Source organism: Puma concolor, chromosome B3, assembly GCF_028749965.1.
Source record: "Puma concolor isolate L17-30 chromosome B3, mPumCon1.1.hap2, whole genome shotgun sequence".
NCBI classification, from domain to species: Eukaryota; Metazoa; Chordata; class Mammalia; order Carnivora; family Felidae; genus Puma; species Puma concolor.
In genome coordinates, this window is record NC_141672.1 from 111,212,239 (window position 1) to 111,239,118 (window position 26,880).

General features: G+C 40.0%; 1 protein-coding gene and 1 long non-coding RNA gene across 5 annotated transcripts in view; one reads left to right on the forward strand and one right to left on the reverse strand.

Moving 5' to 3' along the window:
- IQCH (IQ motif containing H) overlaps positions 1-26,880 on the forward strand; it is a 218,586-nt gene that overhangs the window by 115,239 nt on the left and 76,467 nt on the right. For 3 of the 4 annotated variants that reach the window (XM_025918866.2, XM_025918865.2, XM_086711017.1), the window contains 4 exons: positions 8,832-8,915; positions 13,009-13,184; positions 19,684-19,956; positions 24,153-24,344. In XM_025918866.2, the coding sequence (XP_025774651.2) occupies positions 8,832-8,915; positions 13,009-13,184; positions 19,684-19,956; positions 24,153-24,344 (725 nt within the window). The remainder of the gene's footprint in view (positions 1-8,831; positions 8,916-13,008; positions 13,185-19,683; positions 19,957-24,152; positions 24,345-26,880) is intronic. The other variant, XM_086711018.1, reaches the window with a different exon arrangement.
- Positions 1-26,880, reverse strand: part of LOC147580286 (uncharacterized) — a 135,310-nt gene that overhangs the window by 12,059 nt on the left and 96,371 nt on the right. Inside the window, exons 3-4 of the long non-coding RNA XR_015252735.1 lie at positions 19,711-20,041; positions 14,310-15,039 (exon numbers count right to left, since the gene is read on the reverse strand). This is a non-coding gene — a long non-coding RNA (uncharacterized LOC147580286). The remainder of the gene's footprint in view (positions 1-14,309; positions 15,040-19,710; positions 20,042-26,880) is intronic.

A 26,880-nucleotide genomic window follows, 5' to 3' on the forward strand; every position in this document is an offset into this window, starting at 1 on the left:
TCCACAGATGTAATTCTCAAACCTTTCTTTAGAAGGTTTAGAATGATTATGGTGTACCTTTTTGTGAACCCCACTTTCCCTGTGAATACTTGAAGATTTTAGCTAGTTGCAACATGGCCACTTTGTCTCCTGCTCCAAGGACTTACCTATACAGTTCATGAAAACAAAAGTAAATAAAAGTGAAGACCATTTTTCTCTAAACACATGCCCCTCTACCAAATCTATTCAATGTAGTAATTTTGTTTTCAGAGGTGGGAGGGAATCACTAGTCAAAATCAGTTGGTAGGCATATAAGATTCAGGTAGGCATTTAATACAAGTTACAGCCTTGTCCCCTTTTGCTCTTTCCATAGGAAATTTGCAATCAATTCTGGTGTAGTGTTAGCCCTAGAAATAATTACACCGTGTTGCTAGCCACTTGGGGTTGCACTAACTTGTTTGAACCCTCAAAATTAAATATTAGTAGCTGATAACTGTACAGTACATTGCAGTTATAAGTATTTGGTTGTTTAGGCAGTTTTGCACCCACAAGAATAATTGCATTCTCCAAACCAATGATCACATGAAGGCTGGCCTTTCGGTAATGTTTTTGACCACAAAATATTTATCAAGTATTTTCAAGTCTGTGGCTTGATAATATGAACATTAAGATAATTACATATTGCAGACTAACCCCTTTTTTTTAAATTGTTTCTTTTTTTTTTTTAATTTTTTTTTTTAACGTTTATTTATTTTTGAGACAGAGAGAGACACAGCATGAACGGGGGAGGGGCAGAGAGAGAGGGAAACACAGAATCGGAAGCAGGCTCCAGGCTCTGAGCCATCAGCCCAGAGCCCGACGCGGGGCTCGAACTCGCGGACCGTGAGATCGTGACCTGAGCTGAAGTCAGACGCTTAACCAACTGAGCCACCCAGGCGCCCCCAGACTAACCCCTTTGAAAGGAGGAGCTAAGAAATTTGATTGAGGGGTGCTTAGCAGTCTCAGTTGGAAGAATATGCAACTCTTGATCTCGGACTCGTGAGTTCGAGGCCCACATTGGGTGTAGAGATTACTTAAAAATAAAATCTTTAAAAATAAGTAAATAAATAGGGGCACCTGGGTGGCTCAGTCGGTTAAGCATCCGACTCTTGATTTCGGCTCAGATCATGATCTCGTGGTGGTGACATGAAGCCCTGAGTTGGGCATGGAGCCTGCTCAAGATTCTGTCTCTCCCTGCCACTCTGTCCCTCTCCCTCTTGCATTCACTCTTTCTCTCTCTCAAATAAATAAATAATCTTAAATACATAAATAATAAAACTTAATTGACTGTTCTATACTTTGACTAGTATTCCTATATGTAACAAAAAGTTTTAGCTATTTTTAACAGACAGGAGAGGTGGGATGCTTTGGTTAACTGTCCGAAGAAACTGATCAGCCTTGTAATTTCCTAAGATGATAAAAAAAAAACACAACACCTCAGTCTTTCCATAGTATATAGGCTAATCTCTTAATTGGATATTAGATATTTTTATCATTTTTATTAATGAAATACAATGAAATACAATAATATAACAAAATAATCTACTATGATTTATAGCAGGAATAGAATACTAGGGTCTATTTTAAGCAAAATCTATCTGTCAAATGAGAAAGAACTGCAACAAAGAATCCTAATTCCTCTAGAAAAATCAGAGGTCTAAATAAAACCTACAAACTCATTCTGCTTCCAGTTTCTTTGGCTGAGTTACTTCCTCCACTTTTAATTTAACCCCTGTGCTCCTTTATTACAGTGTATCATTTGGTGCTACACTTAAACTCAGTGGCATTTTAAAATCTATTGACATTAAATGAGATGTGCCACGTATGCAGCTCTGATGCCGTGAGCAGGTATGAGGCACCTCCAGCCAAGTAAACCCCCCCGTGATGATTTTCCTCTCTCACTTCTCTCCCTCCTTTAAAAGAAAAACAGGGAATTATTGAGGTGGGATTTTTCTCTTTTCTCTATGTAATCTTTTATTTCATCGCCAAGTGATTTAATGGCTAAAAGGAATCTATATAGTTCGGCTTCATTTTTTCCTCTCTGTGAATCACTTCAGCAATGTATCCTTGGAGCAAACACAATTCGTGGTCTCCGAGATACTCCCCTTCCATAAAGTTGTGGATTCTGTTTTTGTGAGTCTCGTGAAAAAACAACATCTTTCTGCTGATCTGCACTGTCATGGAAGCCTAAAAGATAGAACTTACTTTTGTGTACAACTGACCCTACCCCAAATTGTCATGAGACAGTAGATCCCTAACTCCACTCCCTTCTATCGAAAGATAAGAACTAGGGGTCGCTTCCTTTTGTGAACAGGGGCAGGGTAGAGGACCACAGCTAAGAGCATTATAGCTGAAATCACATTTTTACTATGCCTCCAAGCACGCTGGCGTCCTTCTAGTTTCTTAAGGTTTTGTTTTTTTGAGTGGACACCTCAAAGACATGATGGGTTCTGCTCCTTTCACCTCAGGGCTAGGAAATTAGGACTTTCAATCAAATCTTCATGGTCTTCAATGTATATTTTGGCAGGTAGTTATGGGAACCACAGTTCAGCTATGGTATTGCTACAGTTGGTGCTTGACACAGATGTACCGCCGAGGTCTCCCAGAAAACAGTTCCCCAAAATACACACAGCATTTGAGATCAGGAACAAAGTACACTTCGACTTTCAAAATTCCTTTACAGCCTGAATTAAAATGAAAACACATTGTATTCATCCAACTAATCCAAATCAACACTCATTCATTGGTTGGACCAGAGTTGGCCCCATGACCCTGTAATATTAAATCACACAGTTGGCCTTGAGCTATCTGATGTTGTACCGTGAAGTACAGAAACAGCATTGAACTGAGTGTCAGTCAGTAACACTGGCTCATGAGCTTTTCGTGAAATGGAGTACTATTAGGATATGCTCTGAAAAGGGTCTTGTATATACTAAGATAAAACTATACTCTTTGCCATTGCCTTCATTCTCATGAAAAAAATATTAAAATGTTTGCTCAGCAGCCCTCAAACTTACACTCGTAACAACTATTGAGAACCCTAAAAAGCACTGGTTACATAAGTTATATGCATCAATACCACACTAGAAACCAAGACTGAGAATATTTAAAAATATTTAATTTACTTTCGAGTAACAATAAGAAATCCATCACCAATGTAACCTAAATAACATAATTTTGTTAAACAAAGCCTTTATTTTCCCAAACAAAAAAACTCAATGAGAAGAGTTGCACTAGTTAACAAGTTTGCAAATCTCTTAATAGAACATAGTTGGATTCTCATATCTATTTCTGTATTCATCTGTTGCAATATGTTGTTTTGACTGAAGCATATGAAGAAAATCTGGCCCTACGCTGATAAGTATTTGGAAAAGGGAAGACTATTTTATATGTTTTATAGCCTTTTCAGATAATTGTGTATATTCTGCTTTGATTTTATACCAAAACTCAACAGTGAATGGTAATTTTTATGTGAGTTACAATGTGGAATTTGAAATTGTATCAATACTTTTTTTGTATTTTGTGAGAGGACAAGACTGAACAAGGTAACCATCATCTCAGTATTATTTGGAAAATAGTTTTGACCTTCCAGAACCACTGAAAGGGTCTCAAGACCTTCCATGGTCTCTAGACCAGGCTTTGGACATCACTGGCTTTAGCTGCATGCAATGCTGGCCCTCCACTGATAAAGCCGTTGATAAAAAGTTCGAACAAGAGAAAGTCTTCACTCTTTTAAACAGGAGACTTTCAGAACCACACAGAATCCATCTGGCCAGGTTAGTTTGAGAATGTTTTCGACACTCAACAAATATTTAAGCACCTCCTATGTTTTCTATGTCACCATCACAAAATTACCTAATCCCCCTTAGCGGTCCCCCCAAGACAATGCTCAGTTTTATTTTCATCAATCTGGCACTGGATATACTACATACATATAAATAACCAGCTAGGCTCTCACTGTACGTTAATCTCTTATCTCAGTAGCTTGCGCTCTCACACTTGCACAAGTAATTAAAACCTGGGTATAACCATAATGTCTAGATCACATTTCTCTGGATGACTGCAGTATGCTAATGGATAATTGATTGTGACATATGTCACATGTTCCCTGAAATTTTTACAGTTACACTACCAAAGCTGGATGTTAACTTTTCTTTATGAACTGGAGTAATTCAGGATTATCTCTATAACAATGTCACTTTTGCTCAGCTCGCATCCAAGTATGCTTTCTTTTTTTTTTTTTTAATTTTTTTTTCAATGTTTATTTATTTTTGGGACAGAGAGAGACAGAGCATGAACGGGGGAGGGGCAGAGAGAGAGGGAGACACAGAATCGGAAACAGGCTCCAGGCTCCGAGCCATCAGCCCAGCGCCCGACGCGGGGCTCGAACCCACGGACCGCGAGATCGTGACCTGGCTGAAGTCGGACGCTTAACCGACTGTGCCACCCAGGCACCCCTAAATATGCTTTCTTGAATGGAAGAGAAAGGGATGGAGTTATCACTACTGCTGTTGTCACCTGATGTATGCCTGTAGGAGTGTGTGATGCATGTGAACATCACAGAGCACGTGTTTCAAAATGGGGAAAAGGTTGAGAACTTCTGCTCCAGTCCATCAAATTGAGGTACGGCTGACTACCATCTCAGGCCAGGGTGATTAGATAAATGACCACTTGGTAACTAGAAGTCCATTGCTAACCCCTTCTCTGCCTCGGGGACCCTGGAAGGAATATGACTTGGAGACAAAAGGAACTAGGAGTCAACCACAGGGTGATAAGCAGGCTGTTCAAGAGTATGTGCTCTAGTGCAACGGTAGAGGCCTGTCACAGAGGCACACACCGGTCCCAAGGAGGCACAGTCACTGAGCACGGCCTCACTCATGGGTTTCTGTGGTTTCTGTGGAAGAAAGGCCAACACCAGCAGAGCCAGTTCCCTGGGTGCAAAGAGGCCATTAGCATCATCTGATAGGAGTTTGTGCAGGAGTGGGGATAGGGAAGGGAGAGGAGACGAACGAAGGGGTGAAGGTGGAGGGCTGATGGCCAGGAACCACTGATGAGCGTCCTTGGCTCAATAGACCAAAAGTAGTCGGGTAACTTCAAAGAGGTGTCTCTCAGGTATCCTCCTCTGGAGTGAAGCAGAGGCATAACATTTTGAGAAATGACGGAACACTCTGTCAAAGAGGATGGCCATACGGAAGGAGGCTGGGTCCCTCTCTAAAGTGATAAGGAAGAGAGAGTTCCCCGTTATGCCAGTGCTGTTGCCTCCTGCGATGATGAGGACCCAGAAAAGGCTAGAGGTCCCACTCACCATTCTCTGATCTCCCCCAAATTCTCCAGATCAGAGAACCCATTTTATAAAAGTTGAAAGGGAGGCAACGTATTCATTTCCTGTCACTGTCTAACAAGTTCCCACAAGCTAAGCGGCTTAAACAATAAAAAAGTATTCCCTTAAAGTAATAGTTCTTTGTTCAGAAGTCCGAGAGGGGCTAAATCAAGGTGTTGGTAGGATGTGTTCCATTCTAGAGGCTCTGTGGGAGAATCTGTTTCCTTCCCCTTTCCAGCTTCTAGAAGCTACCCACAAAGGAGTGAATGAAGAGAGCTGTTGGCCTCCTTCTTCCGTCTTTAACACCAGCAACAAACATCTCTCTGTGCCTTTCTTCTATGGTCACACCTTCTCTGACTCTCTCCTCTCCTGTTTCCCTCTTCTACTTTTAAGAATTTTTGTGATTACATTGGATCTAACCAAATAATCCAGGACAATCCCCTTATTTCAAGGTCAGCTGATTAGCAAGCTTAATTCCATTTGCAGCTTGATTTCCCCTTTGCCATGTAACCTAACGTATTCACAAGTTCCAGGGATGAGGACATGGACATCTCTGGAGGGCCATTTTCTGCCTGGAGCAACAATTAGAAATAAAAGTGAGAGAAGAGGCAAAGACTTTATCCCTTCTGGAGATCTCTGCTCCCACCTGATGAGTGTTGCCTTCTTTCTTCTTTTATGCAACCACATTTCTGCAAGACCTAAATATGTCCTGTCCAAACTGTATAGTAATGTGCAGGTATATATGATCTTGGACAAGAGGCAAGACACTTAAACTGAATTTCCTTATCTGTAACATGACAGGGTTGAAGTAGATGGTGTCTCAAGGCTCCCCCAGTGACCTTTGAAGTACCATGTCTCCGTAGATTATATTCTCAAGTGTCATGTTTCATCACCTCCAAGCAGGTCTGCTGAGCGCCCCAATGCCACAGCATCCTTGCTGATAGCCACTGGTTAAGTCACTATTGTATTTAATATATGCACTATCAGCATCAATGAGGGTTTTTCACCCAGGTGTCAACACATGTACTCTGTGGGTGTACAAGACATAAGGATAGGGGTGCCTGGGTGGCTCAATCAGTTGAGCATCTGACTTTGGCTCAGGCCATGATTTGGCAGTTCATAAGTTTGAGCCCCACATTGGGCTCTGTGCTGACATCTCAGAGCCTGGAGCCTGCTTCAGATTCTGTGCTGTGCTCTCTCTCTGCTCCTCTCCCGCTCGCTCTCTCTCTCTCTCTCTCTCTCTCAAAAATAAATAAACATAAAATTTTTTTTAAAAACGGGGTGCCTGGGTGGCTCAGTTGGTTGAGCGTCCGACTTCAGCTCAGGTCATGATCTCGCAGTTTGTGAGTTCGAGCCCCACGTCGGGCTCTGTGCTGACAGCTCAGAGCCTGGGGCCTGCTTCAGATTCTGTGTGTCTCTCTCTGCCCCTCCCCCACTCACACTCTGTCTCTCTCTCTCCTTCAAAAATAAATAAACATTAAAAAAAATTTTTTTTTTAGTTTTTTTAAAGACGTAATTATAAATCTGACTTAAAAAAAATTGACTCCCAACTTCTGCTCTGGGGATGGCAACAGTCATTACATTGTATCTTGTCCATGTAGAATGGTCTCTTGCTTGTCACAGGATTTGTTGTTGCCGTTGTTATAGGCTTTAGAAGTATGTCTATCCCCCATAACATCAAAATACCTTATGTTTACACAGCATTTACAAAATGTCTTCATATCTGTTACTTCATATGATCCTCTATAACAACGTTCTGAGATTGCTTTCAGTTCTTTGAAACAGGTGAATTGGTAACCGGTTCTATCATAATTTTTCATAGACATTTTATTACACATTCTGATCAATGGTAACAGAGGTACCAAGTCATTTGTTGGAAAACTGACCTCCAGCTCTTGGTTGCAACACAGACTTACTCACTCACATGCTGCACACGCGGCAACAAAGTGATCAGACATCCTTTATATTTTAAATTGGACATCATCTTAATGAGACATCTCACACTGCCTTTTATCTTTACTTCTGAAAGGAAATGCATTCATGGAATGCTCTCAGGCACTTTTCTTATTCATACTTTATCCTTTAGGCATTTTTCCTGCCTTCTTATAGTTTTGATATAGGAGTTACTCACAATACATCTTCCTAAACAGTTATCTGAATATCAACAGAATTATACAATATGCAAAATCCTACAATAAGTTAAAACGATCACACATCAAGACAGCATTGTTTGCAGCAGTCTGTATTAACTTTCATATGTGGAATGAAGTTCCCGAAACTACTTCAGAAATAAATAATTTTTCAAAAATAAGTCACCTAGTTTGTCCTTCTGCCTCTTTAGTTCTTAAGTTCATCTGCATAAAGCAAATGGGAGACTTTAAGATGAATTGTACACTCATTTAATTTCCAGACATTGTCTAGTGTTTAAACACTGACATCAAAGCAAAGAGCCAATTATCAGAGTGCATTTGATCTGAAGCCCTGTTGCCTGAATTGCTATAGTTTTCCTTATGCCGAAAAGGAAATCTGTGTCACAACTCAAAGAGAGAATATTTAAAATCACTTTATCTATAGCAGCTTCACTTGAAACATGTGTTTGGGCTCACTAACCACAAGGAGGCATTGAAGCATCTCTTCAAAATGTGAAAAGCAATTTTACTTAAAAAAAAAAAAAGTTGCACCTACAGTTGCTGAATTTCATATAAGCAATTATACCTGCCTGTGAGTACGCACGCCTTTTAAGTTCATGTTTTGAGCCACTTATTTTCTTAACCCCTGAAATGCCAGCACAAAGTGTTGCCACCATTGCATCTTTTGTGAAAGATTTTTGGACAACAGTAATCCATACGCAATTTTCTCCTGCTCTGTTTCCAGGGAACATGAAGGCCAGCCACAGAACTTTTATTAGTGCTGACAAAGTAACTGCATTAACCTTTATTGCCCTTTAAAAGGTTCAAATTTCTTTTGACCCGGTGAGCAGAAGCATATTTCTTAAGTATTCAGAATTACTTAAACACATATTCCTGACAGCAAGGGGTGTCTCTGAAATCTGTGTGTCAGTTTAGAATGATTCTGGGGACACATCTTCAAAATGCTCCACAGAAAGCACAAGTTAAAAGAGCCAACATAGTTTTGTTTTTGTTTTTGTTTTAAACCCTGAGCAATAATTTTCTTCAATGTTGTTTTGAACCTTCACGTTAAATGTCAGAAATTTTCCTCATGTTTTTCTGATCTTGATTCCCGGTGATTTTGCTGGTGTTGAAAAATATGAACTCTTCTCTTGCAGAATATGCTGCTTAGCACATCTTCCAGAATAATGCTTAATCCCCTGAGAAGCAAGGATCTCAGTGTCAGGAGTTAGATTGTGTCTGCAGGATGCTGCAGAGAAAATTCTTTCCTGGAAATGTGGACTGTGACACTTGGAAATCCTAGTGTGCCATTTTGCCATACTGACTTGCTCTTTCTGCGTTTCGACACCCTGTTTGTCTTTTAGGATATTCCCAGCCTGTGCGACAAAATATTGCCGACTTCAACACAAAGCAGAACATGCAGCTGGGGAGGCTGTGTGACATCTTAGGTACAGTAAATACTTTCACGCAAATGACTCTTTGGAATGTTTATCAGAGGATGTTGATAAAAGTGTTTATTTTTTTGCTTTTTTTTCCCCCCTACAAGGAAAAAGTGTGGATTTCTAATCTACTTTGCAGGGGGCAATTACATGTTTTGTTTTAAAGAACAGATTTATAGTGGAGTCAACTTGAGTTAAAAAATGACATTTTTAATTAATTTAGTTGGGTAGCTTTTCTAAATTCTAAGGATTTCTCCCCTATAGCCTCAAATCTTCATTTACTGAATCTGGCAGTGAATGAAGCCAACATTTTACATTTGTGTCAAGACTGTCTATTCTATTATCTGGGGAATAAGTGGAAAGTGGTATCAGAAATGAAAAGCATTGTTTTCATTATAAGACTAAGAGGGACGAGAAGATAGACTTTTAAAAGAAGCTTTTATTTAAATATATATCATCTTGTTATTAGAAGAAAGGAGATGCTCGTGGAGGGAATTTTTAGAAATATAAACCTTGAGTTGTAGATACATTTTTGTAAAAGTCAAGTTCTGATACTGGCTTGATCAGTTCTAAATCAGACACCAACCTGGGCCAGGAAAGAAGAATACAAGAATGCCATGGCTTTGGTCAGTGCTATTCAAGGCGAGGGTTTAAGTGAGGCTTAAAAAATAAAGGTTGCCAAGGCTAAGCACTAATACTGAATGGGTTTAGGAGGTACTGGCCAAAAATTCAGGGTAAACAAAAACTAGGTTTTTATTAGTTACTAAATAAGAACTTCTGTGTTTTTGTGAAAATATAACTGCTTCGGCCCTTATTTAAGCAGAACAAGGAAGAATTTTAAATTATCAATGACCAACTTAGCTGGCTCCCTGGAATGACATACTTTACACGATTCATATATATTTCAGCATCATTATTATTTTATAAATGCCATTTGGTAACAAAAATACATCAGTACTAGAAATTTACAGTGTCCTAAAATAATAATAGTGTAATTGCTTTAATCTATTATGTAGGCACTAATATTGTTTTTCAGTATTACAAAAAAAATTTTTTTTAATGACTTGAGATTGATTTGTTAGTGCTGAGCTATTTCAACTAAAAACCTGACTGGGTGGAAACCACTGAACTGCAGCAGAGGGCAGACTTTGCTCTAATTTATTTGCATTAATTTTTTCTCTAGCTTTTTATATACCCTTCTATATATAGCACAAACCATCACCAAAGAATTTCTTTACAAAAGAGTCTCATTATTTGAAAGACTTGAAAGTATTAGGTTTCTATTTTAAATAACTCAATAATTCAGTCTATGCCTACCTGTGATGGAAAATTTTGCTAATATGATCATTTCTGAGATACTATGAACCAAATGCCTTTTTTGGTACACTCTCATCATGATATAGCGATTCGATCCTAAACCCTCTTCAAGAGGAGTAATGGAAGTTTAGAAACAGTTGTTAGAGGGCAGAAAAAGCACTTGCTTGTGAAATTTAAAGAAAAAATGAAGAAACTAGGAAGATTAGTAATTTTATGTAAGAATAAATGATTATCATTTTTTAAATTATTATTCCATTAATTCCTAGCAAAGTGTGTCGCGTTTTTGCTTCTTCAGGGGAAACAAAGAGATCTGATCAGGTTGGTAAGACCTGTCATTCAGATATTGGTTGTGAAGTCAGGGTATCAGGTGGAGACCCCAATGGCTAGTATTTTCAATTCCTAGAGGAGTTAAGCAAGAGAGTGGCTTTTATTGACTATTGACTAGCAACCAAAGCAATCTTTGTCTTCATATTAATTGCTTTCCAAAATTACCTGTCAATTAATTTTGAGCATTTGCAGATTCACAAACCATACTAATATCATATATTAGCGTTAGTGATACGTATTCTTTTGCCAGAAATACATAGGAAAGGTGAGATTAGCAATACGATTGGTTGTCATTTGTAATTTAGAAATTTCTTCCCAAGAAACATTTAGTTTTTTCAGCTACGGAATCTTTATTTTCATTGTTTTTTTTTGTCTTTCTTAAAAAATACTTTAAAAAAATACTAGTTTGGTTTTTAAAACCAAATAAAGAACACACCCAAAAGCCACAATGAGGTTAATTTAGATTGGTTTTGTACAGATCTTCACAGTGCAATTGGCTTTTTTTTTTTTTTTTTTGCATTTTAGCATTTCTCTAAAGAAAAGATAAAACCACCACCAAAAAAACAGATACAATGATTCCTTCAGAAGAAGAGCTGTGTCATACCATTAGTTTAATAAGACACCAGTCCCTTCTTAAAAACACAAGATTGGGATATATGATTTGATCATTCAGCAACTGAATACAAGTTATTTACTATTCCCTCAATTGATTTATTTTGGAGTTTATGTGGCAGTTGGGTTTCAAAATGAAATAGGGACCCCACTTAAATATTTACATTTATGGCGTGCCTGCTCTGGGCTCAGCACCGGGCCAGGTCAGGGGACACTCCTCCACAGGGAAGATTTCTCCCACAGGCCGTTGTGTAAGATTTTCTACTTCCCAAATCTCTCCAGTCTTCCAAATCCCTTTGGTCAAGCCACAAGTATGTCTTGAGTGGCTTCTGTGTACTCCACTCGGTACCGAGGCTTGGGGGAATATAGGAAAGAGCATACACCTTGCCTTTAAAGAGTTTGGAGAGACAAGATCAATAGATTTGAAACAATAGGATGAAACCACAGAGGATACTACATCATGTTAAATCTCGAAGCATGGATTAAAGGAGCACAAGTGTGGAGGGCGGCGTGCAGAATCACTGCTGGCTTGCCCTAGTCAGAGTGGTCCGAGCGGCAGATTCGCACATGGCTACTGTTTGTTGAGTACCTACCATGTGCCGAATATGGCACCAGGTGCTTTATATATATTCTTTCATTTAATACTCTTCAAAACTCTATGCCCAGGTGATTCTATTCTCCATTTTAGAGATGAAGAAACCAATGCTTAGGAAGGATAAATGGTGTGCCCGGCATTCCTAGGCATCTGAGCTAGAATTTAATCACTCTGTGTTCTATATACTCTGCCAGACTTAACAGAGGAGTCTTAAAATCCCCTCAGAGCCCTACCTGACCAAAGAAACATTTTACAGCAGTCCCTCCCTTGAACTTCCCTTAGCACCTGGTCTGGGAGTTTCCCTGTGCCCACTGCTCTCCACCCCATGTTTGATGACTGTTTGTGCACATGAAATGGTTGCTCCTCACGGCAGCCTCTCAGTGGCTTATTTCCCTCCATGTCCAGCCAAGTGCTCTGCCCCTACTGATCAGCCAGTTATTTTATGAATGAATGAAGGACTCCATTGGCTGCTGATTTCCTGTCCCTGCTCCTTAAAATCTTAAACCCCTGCAGCCTGGAGTGGGTAATCTCATCTAACTATGCCATTTGGGTGGGATATTTAATTAGGATTTCTTTCTATGTACATAATAAGCACATCTTAAGAAGAAAAACAGTTAAATTAAGACAGTGTTTTCTTTAAACCAAGAATCACTAGATGTCCTATTTAAGTAATATACTCCTCTTTGGGAATGGAGCAGGGAAAAGGTTGGTTTCCTGAAATAATCATTGCCATGGTCATAATCAAACCATTTATTTGGACAGGACGTTCCCTGAATTGGCCCTGCCAAGTCCAGGCAGAATAAGAAATTGCAACTTCATCAGCTTTCTAAAGTTAATAGCTCTGTTTTATAATTTACTGAAGTTAATGGGATAAATTTTTAAAGCGGTATGCAATTCCCATTGATGTTAATGGTAGTTCTGGGGCTAAATCCCTATGTATTATTTGAAAGTGCACTTCCATGGTATCTCACAGCCCTCCTTCTGAAGGAATCGTGTCTGTTTTTTTTTTTGGTGGCGGTGTTATTTATCTGTTCTTTAGAGAAATGCTAAAAGGCAAAAAAAAAAACAAAAAAACCAAAAAAACAAAGCTAGTTAAATTGCGAATATCCGTACAAAGCCAATCTAAATTAACTTCAATGTGGCTTTTGGATATGCTCTTTATTTTAAACTGTGCAACATCAATCCGATGCCGGAGTTCAGAATGTCATTTACCTTTACACCAGTAATTAACATTGTGCCTGTTGTTTCTAGATGCCAATGTGAGCGTCATCTACATCTGCTCCCATCAGATGAATGACGAGTTACTGCTATATTACAATAAAATCCTGAGTCTACAGGCAGCTGTCAAATCGGGGAACCTTGAGGACAGAAGTGACCTGCAGGACAGGTTCAAAATTATCACCCCTGAAGCTATAAACATCTTCCCTGTGAGTTTGTCTTCTAATTACTACGGCTTCAGGGATGCAGTAAAATTAAATTGGAAATTTTATAACTTGCAACGCTCTGGTACACATCAGTGAAATATTATTGCAAGTTTAACAGCTTTACTGATTAGACTACTAGTTGGACTGTAGGAAATAAATATGCCAGTTTAACTTTCAGACTTAGTTGAGCTACCCCTGCCCAGTTTCTCTACAGCTGAAACCTAATTGCAGTTATAGGTGATACCATCAAGTGGGTGAATTTATAACACCTACAGTTCCTTTGTCTTAATTTTGTGTGCAGGACACCAAGGCAGAGACAGGCTGGGCCCACCCAAGGTCACCAAGCTAGTTAGGGACAGAAGCTCGACCAGGGCCCCTGTTCTCTGATTTCCACACTGTTATTCCTTGTTACTCCCTGGGCCTGTCTCCTGGAGGGAATTTGGCCTGATTTACCATATCACAGGGCTCAGAATGAACAAGGTTCAGATTTTGTAACTTGTACTGATTTTTAATGAATGGAATGAATTCTAGATGGAACTGCATCCCTACCCAAGAGTTTTTGGGAAATTCATGGAGCCACAGGGCAGTGTTCTAGAATAAGGCAGTCCAAGAGATGGCTTGAGATGAATTTCTCCATGTTTTAACAAGAATTTAAACTATGTTAAACAACCAATGTTTTAAACACCTAATGGACTACACAATCCTGAGGAGGACTTTTTTTTTTGTATAATTAAGGGTCTGAATTTGCAGGTAAAGATATAGCTGTCTCCACTCACAAGTGGGATGCGCCAAAGTCAATGCTCTATTTATCGGCAAAGAAACTGATGGCATGCTTTACTATTTATGTGTTGTTACTACCCATTAACCCTTCAGATGCACCATGATTTGACCCCCTCCCTGCCCAAAAAAGGCCTGCTATGGCTGACGAGGGTTGCCATAATATTTCATCAGGATTTACTCTCTTCTACCAAGACAAACATTTAATTTTTTCATAACTGGATACCTCAGTGTTCCCCCAAAAGCTCTTTGCCTAGCTCTGATTCATTGGCACCGCTTGGCTGTGGAAGAGGACAGCAAGGCAGGGGCAGGGTGAAGAGAAAAGACAGGGGACGAATCACTGCCACTTACCTATGCTATTAGGAACCCAATATCCTCCATCAGTGCAAGGATTGTTTGGTGCTTGCTAGCTAACCCCTGGCCTCAATGGCAGGGTCACTGTGGACATTAGAAAGCAGGGAAGACAAAACCATCGTTAGTGTGTAGTTCATTTCCTGATTTTATCCAGCCAGAAACTGGAGCTAATGCCTGGTAGCTGCTGATAAGGGGTTTCTGTACATCTGAAATGTCCACGTACATCGAAGGGGCATGGACTAGGAAAGGAGCACTAGTTTGGGAGAAGGAAAGTGAGTGCACAACTAATATTTATCAAATGCTTAGCACACATTTTCTCATTTGGTCCTCAGAACAATGCAACATGACAGAAATGACCAATCTCTTTCTATGGCTGAGGAAACCAAGTCTCCTGTTCTGGTCCAAAGTTACTGGTGGGCTCAAAGTGTGAGCCAAAATGTGTCTGAGCCCAGAACAGTATCAGGAACTGGAATGATTGCTTTGCTCCTGGATGACCCTGTGGCTTGGGCAGCTCCCTTTACCTTTCTGGTCCTCTGAGCTTCGTCCATACAATCAGGTGATGGCTAGGGCATTTCAAAGCCCTTCCCAGCTCTGCAATCCTGTTGTTACCTGAGACATATGCACTGCAGACCACTCTTCAGCTTCTAAGCAAGAGATAGGCAGTTGGCACTAACCGATGCGTTGAGTCACATTCGTAGTGTGGGTTTGCATGTTTGTGGGTTTGCATCTAGAAAGAAGTAGGGAATATTTTAAGTACTTAATACTTCTCATAGTTTACATTTAAATTATTTGAGTAATTAATCACTGGTAGGCAATCAACTTTTTAAAATACAAAAAATTAAGCTCTCACTTTCAAATCAGTTCTTGCTCATGTTTAGTTATGGCTTTATTTCCTTTTAATGGGTTTGAGAGATTGGATCAGTGCTGATTTTCATCCAAATGGATGGCTTTGAGGAGATTTTTTAAAAGCGTGCCAAAAATCTGTTTGTACATCTCTCCAAGTTACTATACGATGCTTTAAGCTGTAATGGCAAAAAAAGTGCTGTTGTAAAGTCATCATGTCTATTTTTGAACATTTTAATATTTATGAAGACATCCCAAACAACTACTTTTTGTCTCAGGTCAAAAAAAAAAAAATTAGTGGTGATCAGTTAAATGTGGCTATAACACTATGGAATTAGGAACATTTTATTTTTTACAAAAAAAATTTTTTTTGTAATGTTTATTTATTTTTGAGACAGAGAGAGACAGAGAATGAACGGGGGAGGGGCAGAGAGAGAGGGAGACACAGAATCTGAAACAGGCTCCAGGCTCTGAGCTGTCAGCACAGAGCCCGACGCGGGGCTCAAACCCATGAACTATGAGATCATGACCCGAGCCGAAGTCGGATGCTTAACCGACCAAGCCACCCAGGCACCCCTGGAATTAGGAACATTTTAGATCTTTGTCATCTGTGTTCACCTCCTGCCTGGATCTGATGATACTGATTTATTCTGAATGGTCGTCCAAGACCCGCGGTCAGTAATGTGTCCTGTGCCATCACTTGCTCATATTTAAATCTTTATTAAACACATATCAAACACAATACTATGGTACCATCTTGCCTGAAGAATAAGGCAGGCCCACAGATGACTGACTATAACAGAGTCAGGCCGAGTACTTGCCAAGAGAGATCAGCAAACCTAGAGGAGACAGAGATCCAGCTTGTCTGGAAGTGACCTGGTGCTCTAACGTTAGATTCTACGGCTCCATCTCCACCCCTCATCACACCTCATAAGTTCACCAGACCTTCACTACTCAGTCTATAGAATGGGAGAAGCTATGGCAGCTGATAGCACAAAATTGTGCTAATACCCAGGTTTCAATCTTGCCTCTGCCCTTTACTAGCTGTGTGGCTTTGGGCAGATTACCCGAGCTTCGGTTTCCTCATCTCCAAAAAAGGGGCTGTTAATTGGTACAGTGTTCTATGGATCAAACAAGAGAATAATCTCGAAAGGCTTTGACCATGTGACCTTTACATCGTGAGCACTGCCACCTTGAAACACTCTTCTAGGTGCCCTATAAAGCCCACCATGTACATTACGATTCGTGTCCCTGGTTCCCCCAGATGTTTAATTTTTTTTACATTTCCTCATCTGAATCATTTGTAGGGAAAGGAGAGGGGTGAGATAAACGAGGAAAGAGGGTGATCAACCAGATGGGAAACACAAACTCAAGAGGTGGTACCAGCCATTGCCCAGTGGAACACTAGGTTTCCTAGAATTGCATTCTTTGAAATAGGTGTTGACAATAGATTTAGGGGCGCCTGGGTGGCTCAGTCGTTTAAGAGTCAGACTCTTGATTTCAGCTCAGGTCACAATCTAGCAGTTTGTGAGTTGGAGCCCTGAGTAGGGCTCTGTTCTGACAGCTCAGAGCCTGCTTGGGATTCTCTCTCACCCCCACCCCCCACCTTCCCTTCCCCCACTCACTTACACACATGCACACTCTCTCTCTCTCAAAATAAATAAACTTAAAAAAAAAGAAAATGGATTTAAATGATGGCAGAAAAAGCATATTGCACAGATCTAAGAAAATAGAACTCTTGCTCTGGAAGAAGGGCCTAATAGTATAAATCATATAAGCCCTCTTCTCAGAGGAGCTCTGTTGTTTTTTTTTTTTCCTAATTGGGGGCAAAATATACATAACATAAATTTTACCATTTTTAATGGTAAAATGTTTATTTATTTTTGAGAGTGAGAGCACAAGTTGGGGAGGGGCAGAAAGAGAGAGGGGAACAGAGGATCTGAAGTGGGCTCCGTGCTCATAGCAGAGAGTCCAATGCAGGGCTTGAACTTGCAAACCATGAGATCATGACCTGAACCAAAGCTGGACACTTAAACCGACTGAGCCACCCAGGCGCCCCTAAAATTTACCATTTTAATCATGTTAGATGTGCAGTTCAGTGGCTTCAAGTACATTCCCATTGTTGTGCAACAATTGCATTATCCATTTGCAAAACTTTATCAACTTCTCAAGCAGAAATTCTGTACCCACTAAATAGTAAGCCCAGAAGAGCTCCGGTTTTAAAGGGAAAGTTAGGGGCACCTGGGTGGCTCTGTCGGTTAAACATCTGACTCTTGATTTCGGCTCAGGTCATGATCTCACAGTCATGGGATCAAGCTGCACATCGGACTCTGCACTGAACATGGAGTCAGCTTAGGATTCTCTCTTCCTCTCTCTCTTCCTCTCCCTCTCTCTCTCTCTCTCTCTCAAAATAAATAAATAGGTGCACCTGGGTGGCTCAGTTGGTTGGGCGTCTGACTTCAGCTCAGGTTATGATCTCGTGGTTGGTAGGTTCAGGCCCCACATCGGGCTCTGTGCACAGGGTGCAGAACCTGGAGCCTGCTTCAGATTCTGTCTCCCTCTCTTTCTGCCCTCCCCTGTTCACTCTATCTCTGTCTCTCTCTCTCTCTCAAAAATAAATAAACATTAAAAAATTTTTTTTAAATAAACATTAAGAAAAATAATAAAGGAAAAGTTATTTGAGAGCTGGAAAGACTCTAGAGACTTCTAGTCAATGCATCATTTGAATACGGGGACTGAGGTTCAGAAAGGTTGAGTTTTCTAAATCACCTTGCAAGTTATAAATTCAGGCAGGACTGAAACCTAGGGGCTCTCCCCACTCTCTCTCCCATAGTTATCAGTTACACTTTCTAAATAGTTTGCGAACCAGTGCCGCTAACATTCCCAGAGACATTTGCATTTGCTTAGCATTTCTCCACGTGTTGAGTAGATAATGTGGATGACAACTAGAGAAGTAGGTGCGAGTCTACAAAATCCCTTAACTCCCTTAAGACACTGGCACCTTGTATTATATAATTTGCATGGCATTTTAATGGCTTTATTTTAATTACTACCATTTAATAATAACAATTACTACCATTTACTGAATATCAACTCAATGCCAGGTATTATAACAAGTGCTTTACATTCATGATCTCATTTTAACCTTAGAAAAAGCCAGCAAATGGGTATTTTTATTTCCACTGAACAGATGGAGAAACTTAGGCAGTGGGAGTATTAGTCACATGCCTGAGTTCAGGTAGCTTGCAAGTGATAGAGCTAGATTCACAGCCGGAACTCCTAAGCCCCCAGCACTTTCTCACGTGCCATGATGCCCTCCTCTGTAGAGGAAGTGAACACAATCTGGGATTCTCATATTCCATCCTTGGCTAATGTCTTTCCCGTGCCCATCCTCACCTGATAAAATCCTACTCATCCCTGAAAATTCACCTCAATCCTAACCTCTTACATAATAATAATACTAGCTAACATTCACTAAGTGCTTATTATGTCCAAGGCACTATTATAAGTGCTTTACATGCATGATCTCATTGAATCCTCACAGCATCCCTAGGAGATGGGTACTATTATTATACTCATTTTGCAGATGAGGAAACTGAGGTCCAAGGAGAATGAGTAATCTGCCTTCTCAGCTGTCCCCATCAGCACATGGCCTCTGCTCCCTCCTCCATGCCTCACAGCCCTCTGTAACCCTTTATGGTCCTCCTCTGCCTCGTATTAGCTATCCATTGGCTGTGCTCATTTCGGTCCCCAATCCTTGAATGCTTTGGTACGTGCTGACCATCTGGCTCTGTCCTCGACCCCTTTTAGACATGCCAAAATTATTTACTTAATTAAATGAGCAGTCACAGGTATTGCTGAGCTGGGTCTAAATAGTCAAAATTAAAATAAAAAGAGTTTTCCATTGGAAGATAAAATTTAAGTCTTGCTGAAATTTTCACATATCTTCCGTCCATGAATCCTCTCCAGAGTGTTGGCTAAGAAACACGATAAACATTATAAAAGTACCTATTTCCTAAAACGGACTTGGTGGCGGAACTTTGGAAAGAGACTATCAAGTGCCCTTTTCCTTCCGAGTCCTTTAAAGAGTTGCCAGATTAGAAGTCCTGTATAGTGAAGCATACATACTGTAAAGCTTTTCTCTTCACTTTTTGTATTGATTTTCCAGACGCTTTAGTGTTAAACCATGCCAGAAGTGTTGCAGAGATGAATCACTATTATCCAAAGGCCGCCAGCCTCTTTTCCTTCTGACAGAAGGATAATTCCACGTGGATCAAATAAATACAGATGTGTAGTAATTAGTTCTATTCCCAGTGAGCCTATTTCCAACACACTAAAGATGTGAGCGATTATGGAGCCTCACCCCAACAGCTTTTATCAATTTAAACTGCTAAACAACAGGATAGGTCATAACCCAGCCTGCTATTAATAATGCATTTATTGTGTGCAACATTATAAATGAAGCATATGGACTAGAAAAAGAACACCTTTCAACAAGAATGATATGGTCTCCCCTTCCCCTCCCCAGAAGCATCATATGTGCCTGGCCACTTACCTGATGTACAGTCCCAAGGCGATCAAAAGAATAAAAAATCTCATCCAAGGAAAAGAGGCCTACATTGTCGGCGGGTTCCTCCACAGAGATGATTTGGCCGTGGCGGATATGTTAGGCATCCCCATCCTGGGTCCAGAGCCTGAACTGGCTCATCTCTACAGCAGCAAGTCTGGAAGTAAACTGGTCTTTGACAGCGTCAATGTGCCAGTCCCTCCTGCAGTGTATGGCATCTATCGTCACCAGCAGGTATGTGGGTGGACGAGTGAGGCTCTGTTCAAATATTCCATACCTTCCTGACTTTGTGGGAGCTTCAGGTCTTCTGGAGCCAGCCCTAGACGATGAAGAATATGTGGAATGCTTAAGTTATTTGATGGGATCTGCTTTAGGCCTTCCTGTTTCAAAATATCTTCCTATTGGCCTTGCAGAAATTTCTGGGATTGTCAAGATATTTACTCATTTGGATGGAGCCATCGAAGGCCCTGTTGATGTACGAATCTGCTACCAGTATTTATCGCCCTAACATGGATTAGTTAGCTCATCATCGCGTTAGCTAGGCAGTCATTGAGCAGGACCCTTAAGAAATGTGAGAGTCAGTTTTGGTGAAAAAGGGCAGGTTTGGAAAACCCCAGCGAGTGAGCCCTTCTGCTGAGTCAGGCTGTAGAGAGCCTACAACAGAGGGCTACAGACATCCTTGGCTCTGTAAAACAATCCTACAGCTCCACAGGAAGGGGCCATCAAGGGAGTAGGAGAAAAATCCCAGAAAAAGGACAGGAAATGGGTCCGAGAAAAAACTATCTGCTTCTGCATTTTTGCTTTGGGCCAGGCCTCTGGCTAGGCACTCCTCCAGCAGACCTCCTAACTATTTGGAGAACTCTAATATTAGTCACCAGAAATGATCTTTAAGTTAGCTCTGGCAGGTGTTCTCTCCCATTTAACTGCTATTTTTTTTCACAATAAGGAAAATAAAAAGACAAATGGCTGTTAACATTTCCCAACCTCTGTTTCAGTACATCTTTTGACCATTACTCCCAGCCGGTCACAACTATCCCAGGCACCCACTTCTTGGGAAACTAAATAACTATGCACAATGAAACAGTTTGTGAGGAACAGTATTTAGGGATCCTCCTTCCCTCATTCACTTGATCATCACGTTCTGTACGTCATCGCTGCTAAGCCCCAAAGTCAAGCCTTTCAACAAATTATACTTCTCAGAGATTAGTTTGAAGGTATTGTTAGCTTATTAAATTGCCCTAAAAGGTTTCAGTCTTGCTAGAGTGTTCTTGGGCAATACATGGGCTCAGGAAGGAAGTTGCTCTTAAACACAGCCAAATCTGGAAAAAGTACAGGCAGTTTTAATAAGAGTGAGAGAGAGACGCCCCTGAATTGATGCGTCCCCTTCACTGTCATTAGTCTCCACTGGAAATTGAAGGTAACAAAGTGGATTGCTTGACTCTGCTTCCCAGTAGAATACTCTGCTCAGAGACTGGATACAAGTGAAATGCACCTGAAGACTATATAATTTTACACGTGTACATTACATTAAACAGTCTTCAAAGCTTTAAAATGTATGTGCAGTACTTGTATTAAGTCTTGCATTCATCTCCACTGACGAGAACTCAGGCAATTTTGGCTAGGAAATATTTTAGAACTCTATATGTTAATTGTGGAATGCAGTAAAACTTCCCTCTCATGCCGTTAATCAGAAGCAGGATTAAACACCTCGTCGTAGACAAACTGGATTTCAGGGATGCGTCACGTAACCTACGGCATGTGCAAATTGTTTCACAATAAACCAAGTTATCACTGACTTCTACTCCACTTGTTTGAAAACATATGTCTGAGGTCATCAGGAATTAAAGTGCTCCACTGAGATTTTTCCAGATAGTGGCTGCCCTACCTAATCTATCTGTGTCAGCGATTTGAATTTGCAGATGGTGATGAATCAGTAACACTGACTTTTTACCAATGTACACCATAAACTTAAAGCCAGTGAAAGAAAGCTGTGATTATTTTAATTTAGGTGAATAAATATTCCCGACTATCAGCTGGATTTTAGCAATACACATTTTTCCACTTCTGCTCTACACCAGTATAAAATGAATGGCAATTAAGAAATATATTACCTCTTTTGAAGAGATAGGATCAAATAGAAAATTGATAAATGTTTGGAAATAGCATAAAGTCATCTGGTTTATGATGAAGTAATTTATCTGTTTATTTTCTAAATCTAGCACGAGCGCAGTGAGCATTTCCTGTTTTGATCCATAAAGTAACCATGCAAGTTCTCTTTCTGACACGTGCTCCATATAAAATATTGACAGCTTTGGTTAAATAATCAAAAATGGCAATGCTATTTTAAAGCACTGTTCAATTTTCACTTAAAGATAGCACATAATTCTTTCGAGTGGTGCAGTCTTTACAATACTATTGATCCTTTTCATTACTGTAGGGGATCCATCAACAGACACCCATTTATAGGATTCTCAGAAGCAACAAATAATAGGATTTGGAAGAAACAGATAATAATTCTGTTAGTAGTTGAAACCTCCAAATATACAATATATCCAAGCATACAATGGAAAAGGCTATACAGGCTAGCACACTAAAAAACCGTGAACACCTTTCCTTACTAGCAAAAGAATTTCATCAGATATTAACAACCAAAGACCATTTATACTTCTGTCAAGTGTGATCATGATGCAGCAAAGTATGATTAAATATAGAATCTATCTTCTCAACACAACATTAGAGAAAGAAAGGATGTCACTCTGGAAGGCACATTACAAAATCTTCTAGGCTATGCTCGTAGCCATATGGTATGCAGACAAGAGTACTTGTCATTTAAACACCAAATTATCTACAGACACTACTTGATAATTAGGGAGCTAAGACAATTCCATTTCCACCCTAATCGAATACCCCATGGTTGCATGGGGCTTCCGGGGATCCCAAGTATGCCCATTTTGAGATCACTTCCATACTGCTGTGTAGTATAACATCCCCAGGAAGACTTGCTGAAAAGACACAACACAGAGAACAGATTGTGTCTTTAATCAAAATAATTTTAATCTTCTTGCTCCAGACTTTAGCAGAATATGATCTTGAGCCCTTTCACACCCTTTGGTTAAAAAAAACAAAATTCAAAAATCCATTTGGTAAGCCAATCTCATCCAAAGAGAAGACAATAAGAGTGTCACAGAGACCTCTCTATGGACAGAAGACCATAGTCAAGAGAGCTCAAGAGAGAGAATGCTTAGAACTGTTTTTGTTTCTTTGAGAAATACAGACCAGAACATCTGATGGGAAGACCAGACAAAAAGTCATTTTGTGATCTAATGGGTTATTTTTCTCCAAGGCTCTACTTCTACAGTATTACTTATAATCAGGCAATCTGGGCTATAGACTTTTGTCTGATTCAAATTTATTCCAAATGGCTTATTGACTGCAAGGAAAATTGCTTCTCTTGCTCCTCTTCTGACTTCTTTCTCCGCCTCACCCCCCTCCTCCACCTCTCTGCAGGCTGAAGAAGGCAGCATGGCGGAGAGAGAACGAGCTTAGGTGCTGGGGTCAGAGCATCCCAGGTGGAGTCCCTACTCTGCCACTTAACACCATGTGATCATGGGCAAGTTATTTAAATTAACTGAATCTCAGTTATTCATATATAAAATGGAACTAATAATGGTGCCTGCTTCATTTTTGAGTATTACATGAGAAAAATCATGTAAAGAACCTAGCCAAAGGCCTGGCTCCTACAAAGAGTTCAGTAATGCTAAATATTACTGTCATTGTGATATTAAAGCTTGAATTCCTATCCCTTCCCTTTCCATGGGACTGAGCCCTGTTCTCAAGAGAATACTGTCTCGAATAGAACGTAGTTGTTTTATGAATGTTTTATCTCCTTGACCTGTCTTGTTCATATAATACATATGACATACTTGGCCAGTTGACTATCCAAACAAATGTATTTCGTGTATGTTAATGAGGGAAAAATTAAATGTTTATAGGTTACAACATTTAAAAACTCAGCAAAGCTCCAAACAGTTAAAGTTTTCAAGACTATAACTCTTTATGGTCTTGAAACTATAAAAAAAATCATTTGAAGAATCAGTAAGTAAACACATCATGCTCTAAAAAAGAAACAAAACAATACCAAGATTCAATTACAGATATTCAGAGATTCTTTCTTTTGCCTTCAAAAGACAGAAAAATGATAATTTCAGAATTTCTCGTAACTAAGACTATACTTTTAAACATGCCTTTCGTCCCTCCTGGCTAGTGGTTTCTTCACCTCATAGATACATCACTTAAAACTTCTAATCTGTCTTAATAATTAGAAGATAACCAAACGAACAGGTCATTTGAAGATACAACTAAGTTAATGCAATACGAAGGCATCTAGGAAGCTAGCGATATTAAATGTTGCTGTGTCTTGGGCCCCACAGATGATAGAACAGCTGAGTCAGCTGGTCATAGATCACCTGGAAATCCAACGCTGGCTCTTTAAAATGGACTATGAGTTTGGAGGAAATGGGACTGCGTTTTGTGACATTCCTTCCCACCTAAAGCACTACAAGTGGTTCCTAAAGGAGAGCAGCAGATATGGCCATGAAGACTGGAGCAAGAAATGGGCACAAGTGAGTGTTCAATGGTGACATAAACCCACAGTGTCTGTGAACCGTTAGGAGATGAAGCAAAGGCTCAGCTGGGAGATTAAAGCACTTTCTTCTAGACTCAGCTGGGTCACCAATCAGCAGTAAGACCTCAGGCGAATCCTTCTGACTTTCTTGGGCCTTCGTCCTTATGCACACAGTGACTGGGATGGATCAAGTTATTTTAAAATTTTTTCTGACTTTTAAAAAAATCTTTAAAAATTTAAGTAGAGTTAACACACAATGTCACATTAGCTTCAGTTGTGCAACACGGTGACTCAACAACTCTATATGTCACGTGGTGCTCACCACAGGTGGAGCTGCCATCTGTCACCACACAATGCTATGACAATACCATTGGCCGTATTCCCTATGCTGTCACTTTCATCCCAATGACTTATTCATTCCATATAACTGGAAGGCTATATGATTAGGTTATTTTAAACATGTCTTCTTTGGGCCCTAAGAGTCTTCAGTCATGTCTTCAAGTTGATTATGATAATCAGGGAGTAATTTTTTTTTTTACCGTATTCAAATAACATGACAAATCCCATCATTTACTGTTGTTGTTAAGCTGGCTATATTTTATTATGAGAGAGAAATTCTATTAGTGAGGGGTTGTCACCTGGAAGCTAACATAGAAAAGCATTCTGTCAGCAGTTATATGGTTTAGAAGCCAATTCAAGGAAATTTATGTAACTGCTGGTCCCTATGAGATGTCGAGAAAATACTACATCCCAGCCAGAAAACCTCCCAGCCAAAACTAAATACTAGGTAAGAAGCCTTAGCGTATGAGTGGACGTGTAGAGATTTTTCCATGTATACTGGTGGAAGGATGAATTGTACAACTTCTTAGTCTGTTCCAAATTTACTTAATAATTAAAGTCATTTTAATGGCTCAATATACAAATTCAACCCACTATTCTTTTTTTTTTTTTAATGTTTATTTATTTTTGAGAGAGACAGAGCACAAGTGGGGGAGAGGGTAGGAATCCAAAGCAGGGCTCCAGGCTCCGAGCTATCAGCACAGAGGCCAATGTGGGCCTCAGACTCACTAACCAAGAGATCATGACCTGCGCCGAAGTTCGACACTCAACTGAGTGAGCCACCCAGGCACCCCTTCAATCCACCATTCTAAAAGCTGCCTCACCTTGCATCCAGGGGCCTAGTCTTGCCTGGTTTCTCTCTATATATATATTTTTTTAAGATTTATTTATTTTTGAGAGAGAGTGCAAGTGGGAAACGGGCAGAGAGGCGGGGAGGGGACTGAAAATCCGAAGCGGGCTCTGTGCTGACAGCAGCAAGCCTGATGCAGGGCCCAAACTCATAACCCTTGAGATCATGACCTGAACCAAAGTCGGGTGCTCATCTGACTGAGCCACCCAGGTGCCCTTTGCCTGGCTTCTCTTAATTTCAAATCTCTGTTTTCACTGACCTACTGACAAAAGCATAATGAATGAGGAAAATTCAGGTACAAATTCCCTTAACCGATTCCTTCCCTGCTGAAGTACATAGCAGTGGGCTGGGCAGTGAGTTGCATCTGCTTTGAGCATCCCACTCCAGCAGTTTATGAATCAAGACACACAAGTGACGAAAAGGGAGGGGCACACAAGAGAGAACCACATTATTCTTGCAGAAGTGAAATGACGAATAAATCCAGAGAACAGTCAGAAGAGAGAGTTCCCTTTGACAAATGTTCCTGTTCTCCCCATGATCTATTCTGGGCTTTTCTTCTCCCTCCATCAGTGAATGGACTAAATGCAGTACCTGTCAGGGCCAGCTTTTTACATATTATTTAAAGGATACTAAAGTGAATTACTCTTCTAGAAAAAAAAATAAAACAAGGAAAATGTATTTAATTTTGAGGCCCACAGAGATTTCTCTTGTGTTCTCTTTAAACTGGATTTTATTTCATATTGTATAGAATATTCTTTTTTTTTTTTTTAATTTTTTTTTCCAACGTTTATTTATTTTTAGGACAGAGAGAGACAGAGCATGAACGGGGGAGGGGCAGAGAGAGAGGGAGACACAGAATCGGAAACAGGCTCCAGGCTCTGAGCCATCAGCCCAGGGCCTGACGCGGGGCTCGAACTCACGGACCGCGAGATCGTGACCTGGCTGAAGTCGGACGCTTAACCGACTGTGCCACCCAGGCGCCCCTAGAATATTCTTTTTAAAGGCAAAGCTGCTGAGATTAAACCATGAAAATATGACTTTTTTATTAAAAAAATCAAAAATGTTAGTGTGCAAAGTATTTGCTGGTCTCGATATTTCAAACTAATAATTTTTAAAGAATTCCCTGAAACTCGACTATGATAAATTTAAAATGTTTGACTTTAATTTTGAAAAAATAGTTAGAATAATGACATGTGGCCAAATTGCACTTAAAAGTCCGACTACACATTATTTAATTTCAATGATTTTAAACTACACCATTTAAAATTGTCACCAAATACATTCAGCGTTAGTGTTAATATTATTAAATGTGAAACTCCTGAATAATTAATTATCTAAATCATTT